At 41.5% G+C, this 9,481-nt stretch overlaps 1 protein-coding gene across 1 annotated transcript in view; it reads left to right on the forward strand.

The window, feature by feature from the left end:
• The window catches only part of LOC108360047 (protein unc-13 homolog A-like), a 106,687-nt gene that overhangs the window by 84,376 nt on the left and 12,830 nt on the right, over nt 1-9,481 (forward strand). The window contains exons 12-13 of the mRNA XM_017612185.1: nt 6,285-6,447; nt 6,508-6,634. Of these exons, the coding sequence (XP_017467674.1) occupies nt 6,285-6,447; nt 6,508-6,634 (290 nt within the window). The remainder of the gene's footprint in view (nt 1-6,284; nt 6,448-6,507; nt 6,635-9,481) is intronic.

Consider the following 9,481-nt stretch of genomic DNA (forward strand, 5'->3'; position numbering starts at 1 on the left):
ATATATGCTAAAAAGCTACCTACGTACCGAATTTTAAGCAAATCGAACCGTAAATACGATTTTTTCGAATAGATCAGTCCCTGGTCCACTTCTCGGAAAAAATGGACCATATATCCTAATATATGCTAAAAAGCTACCTACGTACCGAATTTTAAGCAAATCGAACCATAAATACGATTTTTTCGAATAGATCAGTCCCTGATCCACTTCTCGAAAAAAATGGATCATATATCCTAATATATGCTAAAAAACCACTTACATACTGAATTTTAAGCAAATCGGACCGTAAATTCGATTTTTTGGAATAGATCAGCCCCTGGACCACTTCTCGGAAAAAATGGGTCATATATGCTAATATATGCTAAAAAGCTACTTACGTACTAAATTTTATGCAAATCGGACTATAATAAGATTTTTTGCGAATAGACCGGTCCCTGGTCCACCTACCCGAAAAAAAGTAAAATTTTTTTAGCCTAAAACATGATGGTTACCGAAAGCTATTTGTGTACAAAATTTAATGAAAATCGGACCAGCCGTTCGCGAGATTACCTGTTACAAAAAAAGGGACTTCTCTTTATATAATTAGTATAGAGTATAGATTTAGTCTCGAAAAAACCTGAATAGTCCCTACAATGGTAAAAATCTCTAGAAACCCCGAAGTAGTCTCGAAAATCCCGAAATAGTCCCTAAAATATCGAATATCCTGAAATAGTCTCAAAAATGCCGAAGTAGCCCTGATAATACCGCAATATTTTTGTACGCGGTAGTTAGTGAAGCCAAAGTCTCAACGTACTTTTGTATTCGGTGATGCGTTAGGTGAAACTAACTAAATACGTTTAGACTAAGTATTTAGCGTTGTGAAAATAAGTAAATATATATTAGCCTACTCGGTATTTAGTAACATCTAAAATACTTAAGTAAATAGTACTTTGATACATATTTACCACATCTTCTTCTTCTTATTTGGCGCTGTAACCGCCTAAGCGATTTTGGCCGAGTCCAAAACAGCACGCCAGTCATTTCTCTTCTGTGCTAACTGACGCCAATTGAAAATGCCAAGTGAAGCCAAGTCCTTCTCCACCTGGTCTTTCCAACGCAGAGGAGGCCTTCCTCTTCCTCTGTTCCCAGCATCGCGGCCCGCGTTGAATATTTTCAGAGCAGGAGCGTTTCTGTCCATCCGAACGACATGGCCAAGCCAGCGGAGCCGCTGAATTTTAATTCGCTGCACTATGTCTATATCGTTGTAAAGCTCATACAGCTCATCGTTAAATCGTCTGCGATATTCGCCATCACCAACGCGTAAAGGTCCGTAAATCTTTCGCAGAATCTTTCTCTCGAAAACTCCAAGAGCCGCCTCATCAGATGCTTTCATTGTCCATGCTTCCGCGCCATACACCAGCACAGGCATGATGAGTGACTTATAGAGTGTGATCTTTGTACGACGAGAGAGGACTTTACTTCTCAATTGCCTACTCAGCCCAAAGTAGCACTTGTTGGCAAGAGTGATTCTCCGTTGGATTTCAAGGCTGACATTATTATTGGTGTTAATGCTGGTTCCCAAATAAACGAAGTCGTCTACTTTTTCAAACTTGTAACTGTCAACAGTGACGTGGGTGCCAAGACGCGTATGCTCTGACTGTTTGTGTGCTGACAGGAGATACTTCGTTTTGTCCTCGTTCACCACCAGACCCATTCGCTTTGCTTCTCTATCCAATCCCGAGAAGGCAGAACAGACGTAGCCCTTGTTTTTACCGATAATATCGATGTCGTCGGCATACGCCAGCAATTGTACGCTCTTATAAAGTATTGTGCCTGAGCGGTTCAGTTCTGCGGCTCTTATTATCTTCTCCAACATAAGATTAAAGAAATCACACGAAAGGGAGTCCCCTTGTCTGAAACCTCGTTTGGTATCAAACGGCTCGGAGAGGTCCTTCCCTATTCTGACGGAGCTGGTGGTATTGCTCAACGTCATTTTACACAGCCGTATTAGTTTCGCGGGGATACCAAATTCAGACATCGCGGCATAAAGGCAACTTCTCTTCGTGCTGTCGAAAGCGGCTTTGAAATCGACAAATAGATGGTGTGTGTCGATCCTATTCTCGCGGGTCTTTTCCAAGATTTGGCGTATTGTGAATACCTGATCTATGGTGGATTTTCCAGGCCTAAAGCCACACTGATAAGGTCCAATCAGCTCGTTGACGGTGGGCTTCAGTCTTTCGCACAATACGCTCGATAAGACCTTGTAACCTATGCTTAGAAGGCTAATTCCGCGGTAGTTGGCGCGTATGGCGGGGTCGCCTTTCTTGTGGATTGGGCAGAGCACACTTAAATTCCAGTCGTCGGGCATGCGTTCATCTGACCATATTCTGCATACGAGCTGATGCATGCACCTCATCAGCTCCTCGCCGCCGTACTTGAATAGCTCGGCTGGCAGGCCGTCAGCTCCAGCAGCTTTGTTGTTTTTCAGCCGCGTAATCGCTATTCGTACCTCGTCATAGTCAGGCGGTGGGACAGCTACTCCATCATCATCGACTGGGGACTCGGGTTCGTCTTCCTCACTACATTCAGCGCTGCTACCATTCAGTAGGTTATAAAAGTGTTCCCTCCACAATTTAAGTATATTCTGGACATCGGTCACTAGGTCGCCATTGTTGTTCTTACAGGAGTTCGCCCCGGTCTTGAAACCTTCCGTAAGTCGCCTAACCCTCTGGTAGAATTTTCGGGCGTTCTTCCTGTCGGCCAGCATCTCAAGCTCTTCGCACTCACGTATTTCGGCCTCTCTCTTCTTATTGCGGCAAATACGTCTCGCTTCCTTCTTCAGTTCCCTATAACGGTCCCACATGGCTCGCGTTGCGCCCGATCGCAGCGTGGCCCTGTAGGCGGCATCTTTTTTCTCTGCGGCTTCTTGACATTCCTCATCGTACCAGTTGTTCTTTCGGGCTCGCTGAAATCCAACTACTTCTTCGGCGGCGGTACTTAATGATCGGGAAATGTGGTTCCACTGCTCGCGTACGTCGGATTGTTGAAGAGTGCTCTCAGAGAGCAGGTGTGTGAGTCGAGTGGCGAATAAATTGGCCGTCTGTTGTGATTGCAGCTTTTCGACGTTAAGCTTTCCTTGCATTGTTGGGCGCACATTTTTTGCTGCACAGAGGCGGGTGCGTATCTTGGCTACAACAAGATAGTGGTCCGAGTCGATGTTTGGCCCTCGGAGTGTACGTACGTCCAAAACGCTTGAAGCATGCCTTCCGTCTATCACAACATGATCGATTTGGTTTCTCGTTTTTCGATCTGGAGACAGCCATGTAGCTTGGTGGATGTTCTTATGCTGGAACCTAGTACTATATATTACCATATTTCGGGCCCCGGCGAAGTCGATCAGCCTCAGTCCGTTATCGGACGTTTCGTCGTGGAGGCTGAATTTTCCGACAGTGGCGCCAAAGATCCCTTCCTTGCCCACCTTGGCATTAAAATCGCCAAGCACGATTTTGACATCGTGTCGGGGGCAGCGCTCATATGTACGTTCCAAGCGCTCATAGAAGAGATCCTTGGACGCCTCATCCTTCTCTTCCGTCGGGGCATGGGCGCAGATGAGCGAGATGTTGAAGAATCTAGCTTTGATGCGGATTGTGGCTAGACGTTCGTCCACCGGGGTGAACGCCAGTACTCGGCGACGGAGTCTCTCTCCTACCACGAATCCAACACCGAATTTGCGCTCCTTTACGTGGCAACTGTAGTAGACGTCGCAAGGCTTCACGCTTACTTTACCTTGCCCCGTCCATCGCATTTCTTGGATGGCGGTGATGTCAGCCTTTGTCTTCCCGAGGACATCAACCAGCCGGGCAGAGGCACCTTCCCCATTAAGGGTCCGGATATTCCAGGTGCATACCCTTAAATCATAGTCCTTTATACGTTTGCCGTGGTCGTCATCAGAAAAAGGGGGTCTCATCCGAGGCTGTTTGTTTTTTTTCATTGGGCGGGGTTTTAACGTGGCGGGACCCAAACCCAGCGCACGCGAAGTTTTACGCCTTCTCACTTTAGCTCGCTCCCAAACGGGTGTTTGGTTGCTACCCAGAGGATACGTGGATATAAATATCCGGACGTTGTGAGCTGCGATTTGAACCGTACGCACAAGAATCGCTTCTGGCCACTCCCAAGTGAATGGCAGTCAAACGTTTTCCACTTCTGCGCACGGAACCATCCTCCAATTTTCCACTTCTGCGCACGGAACCATCCTCCTATTACCACATAAATATCAAAATACTTAGCACTTGATTTTTAGTAAATAGAATTTTGCCCATCACTGGTATCAATAATACAATCACCTGCTATCAATCAACGAATTTTTATTTTCATTTTCCTGCTGAACTTTTTTTTGTGGTTCCTGAGGTTATCTTAGGTCTACGTTTGTTGCTTTAATTTTCAACACTATACGTTTTTTTTTTGTTTTCTAGGATCAGACAAGATTAGCCCTGAAAATATGATCGAAAAAAATGGAAATCATAAAATAACGATTAAAAATTATCGAAAAAATAAAAATCAAAGAATAGCGATTATTTTTGATCGAAAAAATAAAAGTGTTAATATAACGATTAAAAATTATTGAAAAAATAAAAATCATAGAATAACGATTATTTTTGATCTAAAAAATTAAACTCATAAAATAACGATTAAAAATTATTGAAAAAATAAAAATCAAAGAATAACGATTACACTTCCCAACAAAATTCTGTTGCGTAAAATATTGTATCCGATTATTATAGGATTTTTCCCGTAAAATCCGAATCTGGCCGTAATGATATTGTATTGGCTCTAGTTTTCGAGCAACTTTGGTTTCAATATGTCGTAAAACGCCTCTGTAAAACAATAAATTGATGCAATATATCTGTATGGTCTGTGTGGGAGGATATGAAAGCCTAAACATTGCCCTTTCATACTCAAAATCAAAAAATTATGGTCCGAACACTGAAAGCAATTACAAACAGTTTTTTTAAACGAGTACACAAACTTTTTTTAACTCTTGTTTTGCCTGTTTTTAATCACTTGTGTTAAATGAATCTGAGGCGCTGGGAATTTCTAAAGAACCTAAAATTGTAAAAGAACAGAACACAGGCCAGCAAAATTTATGTTGACTAAAATATTACAGCCGATCCGAGCAAAGTTTAGGCTTTCGTATCCTCTCACACAGACAGATATATTGCATCAGAGGCTCAAAAATGTCCAAAAACGCGTTTTTCGACACTTTTAACCTGAGTTGCTAGACCCAATCTACTATCTTCAGGGTCAGATTCGGATTCTACGGGAAAAATCCTATAAGAATCGACTATAAATTTTAGTCAACATAATATTGTTTCAATTTTGTTGGCCTGTGTTATTTTTGATCGAAAAAATAAAAATCATAAAATAACGGTTAAAAATTATCATAATTATTTAAATCGAAAAATAACGATTATACAATAATTTTTAAATAAAAATTCTTTATGATAACGATTATTTTCGGTCCCTGAAAATTTTCAATTTACCGTTATTCAGCTTAAAACAAAAAGTGGTTCCACCACGTATACACATCTTCCGAACCAATTTAACAATCTTAATATGAAATGCGGCAAATGAAAGCTTACAAAATTCTCCATAAACCGTATGTATAATAATCATTCCAGAGTTTTTGTTTTTTGATGAAGAAATTAAAAATAAGCAAACTTTAACAGGAGAAAAATTTTAAAATAACAAATTTTTTGTAAATTTGCTGCATTTGTGTTAAAGCCTGTTCTGTAACAAAAAAATCAAGTTACTAATAAAGAAAATCGATGGACAAATAAAGCAGTAATGAGTGGTCAAATGAAAATGACAAAAGATTTTTTTTATGACATATGAGCAGAAAAGCATGTTACTCAGGTGTATGAGTATTTAATATTCTTTCCTGATAATGATGATGAATTAATTTCTCAGAAACTATCAATCCCGTCGGAAAGTAATGTCTATACGGTTTGTCAGCTTTCATTTGCCGTACTCCATATTAAGATTGTTAAATTTATTCGTAAAGATATACGTGATTAAGTGGAACCACTTTTTCTTCTAAACTGAATAACGGTAAATGGAAAATATCCCGAAAACTTGTCCATAGAAAAAAAAATTAACTCGATTTTCGGAATCAGCGGGTGATTCCACATGGCGAATGGATAGAGGCATCCGTGAAACAGACAAAAAACACAAATTGTATGTTCCAGTGTAATTATTGTTATAATATTTCGAACGAAAGCTAAACCTGTTGCATATTATGTTCCCAGTGGTTGCAGCGAGCGATCTGAAATGGCAAATTCCGTCGGGAATGTTTCGGCCGTTTATTGAAATCAATTTGATCGGGCCCCACTTACAGGATCGGAAGCGCAAATTTGCTACAAAATCCAAATCAAACAACTGGTCGCCGAAGTATAATGAAACGTTTAATTTGTAAGAAATTTTACATCCCAGTTAAAATACGTATCTAAATATATATTTTTATATCCTCAGCACAATCGGTAACGAAGAGCAGTTGGAGTTCTTCGAATTGCATATCTGCGTAAAAGACTATTGTTTCGCTAGAGACGATCGCCTAGTCGGAGTTGCCGTCATACCGCTTAAAGACATATCGGAAAAGGTAAAAATGGAGCTAAATTTACTGTACATATTTCGACGCATACCTCTTTTCTTTTCTTGATTGGCGCTGTAACCGAATAAGCGATTCTGGCCGGGTCTAATAAAACACACCAGTCGTTTCTCTTCTGTGCCAATTAGAAATGCCAAGTCATTCTCCACCCGGCATTTCTGTGGCAGAGGAGGCCTTTCTCTTCCTCTACTAACGACATCGTGATCCGCAGTGTATACTTTTAGAGCTCGAGCGTTGTGTGCATTCGCAGGACATGGCCGAGTAGCGGAGCCGCTGTATTTGAGTCCGGCGCACTATGTCATTGTAAATCTCATACAGCCTGTCGCTCTATCGTCTGTGTTATTCACCGTCGCCAACGCGCAAATTCCCGTAAATATGCCGCAGAATCTTTTTCTCAAACACTCCAAGAACCATGTTGCAAACTTTAAAGAATTAGGCGAGACTAAGTTTAAATAGCAATGCTTTATTTAATGTACGGTTGCATTAAAGCGTGATGCTTTAAAAAACCTGCAAATATATTATTTCAATTGGGTTTTTGCATTTTAACAATTCATATTTTCAGTTAATTAATAATTCAAAATAATTAATCAATTTACCTTAGTTTTCTTTATAGTTAGTTGATATCAATTTTACAATAAAAAGCAGGTCTGGTCTCTATCGCAAAATAACTTAAATGACCGAAATAAGGAGACGAATTGGCAGAATTAGTAATAAATAAGAGATCGAAACTCCGCGCAGAGTTGCAAATTTAGTACTCGTTTTTAAGCGTTGCTCAAATCGGTAACAATCTCCCCCGGGTAAGCGGACTATCCTTCAGAGCTTTCCTTTTCTTTGCCGATGTCGAGTACTGCAAGCTTTACAGCTGGCCGCTCCAAAACGCCTTGCTTTGTTTTAACTTTAGCTCGTCTTACCTGACCGTCTTTTGCCAACGTTGTATCGACGACTTTTCCTCTCAGCCTTCTCGTCGACTATCAGTACGATGTCACCCTTACTTATGGGTTTCACTTTCGCAAACCATTTACTGCGACGTGTGAGAGATGGTACCATTTCGCGCACCCAACGACGCCAAAATAAGTTTGCGAATATCTCGCTTTGACGTAAATTCAATTTTAAGTTAATATCTTCGGCTTTGCAAAAGGGCTTCGTTCCGTTCGAGGTGCCCAGCAAGAAATGATTGGGAGTGATGGGTTCCTGATCCTCGCAATCAAGGGATAAATATGTTAACGGCCGTGAATTTATGATCATCTCCACCTCCAGCAGAGCGGAACGTAAACTTTCATCAGTGAACCTCTGCGACGGCGAGATTTGGTAAAGCACCGACTTTGTTGTTCTTATTAGGCGTTCCCACGCTCCCCCCATATGAGGTGCCCCTGGTGGGTTAAACTTCCAAATAATTCCTTTATGGGCAAGTTCGCGCTCCACGATAGAATCATCCAGCTTACGAAGTTCTTCTTTCAAGAAGCTCTCAGCACCGCAGGGCAGCCACGTCGAGCAATGAAGTTTCGCAGGCACATAAGACAGGAGTCAGTACTGAGCGTATGGGCTATTTCAATGTGCACTGCTCTTATTGTGAGGCACGTCAGCATAACCCCCCTCCTTTTCTTGGCTTTGCGGTTTTCAGTTACCAATATCGGGCCGAAATAATTGACTCCTACAAAGGTAAAGGGGTGAACGTATGCAGCAAGCCGAGCAGAGGGTAGTGGAGCCATCTGGGAGCCTGCGGTTCTGCGTTTGCAATTTTACATTCTTGGCAGTTGCGCCGTACAGTTTTAAATAATGATCGCACTTTTGGTATGAAAAATAACTGTCTTACCTCATTCAGAGCTGTCTCGTGCTGTATATGGTAGAAGCGTTGGTAATAATGCTCTACTATCAGATACGTGACCCGATGATCTGATGGCAATGCGATGAAATCACGTTGAGACGAATTAGATCGTCATTGTCCATATAAACTTGAAGATTTCGTAAAGGCCCATTTTTGCATACAGGTTTACCAATTTTAAGCGTTGACCAGTTATCACAGTTTTCCATTTGAATCGTTTTAAAAATGAAAAGCTTCGCGCGATAAAAATGGTACGCGGTTAGACGACAGCTTTGCGATATACCATGGAGGCGTTGTTGTAATTTTTCGATGTAAAGCAAACAGTTTGCTACTGCTCTATACAAACGAATCTAATTCGAAAAACATTCGAAATTAACATTAAGCTTTCGCACATTGTAAGTTAGAAATCTGGTTCGCATTTCACTTGTGTTGATCGCACCTAGGTCTTCTTCTTCTGGCAATTCTTCAGCAGGTAGCGAGAGGAAAGCGGGACCATTTATCCACTGATGAGCAATTTCAACACTCGACTTAGTCTTCGTAGCGATATCAGCGACATTCATTTTTGTTGGTATCCAGCGCCATTCGCTAGTGGCAGTCGTTTCATGGATTTCAGCTATACGAAACATAACAAATTGTTGAAATTTACGTGGGTCGCCGTAAAGCCATTTTAAAACGGTTTTTGAGTCGCTCCACAAGTAGCGCTTCTCCAAATGTAGAGGATGAGCCTTTTCGATCATATTCGTTAGACGGGCACCAATTACTGCTGCCTGTAATTCCATTCGTGGAATTGATAGCGGGCGCAATGGTGCGACTTTCGCTTTAGCCGCTACGAGCCTAGTCGAAATTTTACCGCCAGCTTCGATTCTAAAATACGACACCGCAGCGTACGCATTCTCACTCGCTTTTGTTTTTGCCGTGTAATTCAACAGTAGAATGCGAAAGTGTGTGGTATTCGTTACTGGAAATAGAGCGATGATTATTCAGCATAGTTGAAGCTTCATCTGCTCTGTCGACTA

The sequence above is a fragment of the Rhagoletis zephyria genome, unplaced genomic scaffold (assembly GCF_001687245.7).
Source record: "Rhagoletis zephyria isolate East Lansing unplaced genomic scaffold, Rhagoletis_zephyria_1.1 Rzeph_scaffold_00509, whole genome shotgun sequence".
NCBI classification, from domain to species: Eukaryota; Metazoa; Arthropoda; class Insecta; order Diptera; family Tephritidae; genus Rhagoletis; species Rhagoletis zephyria.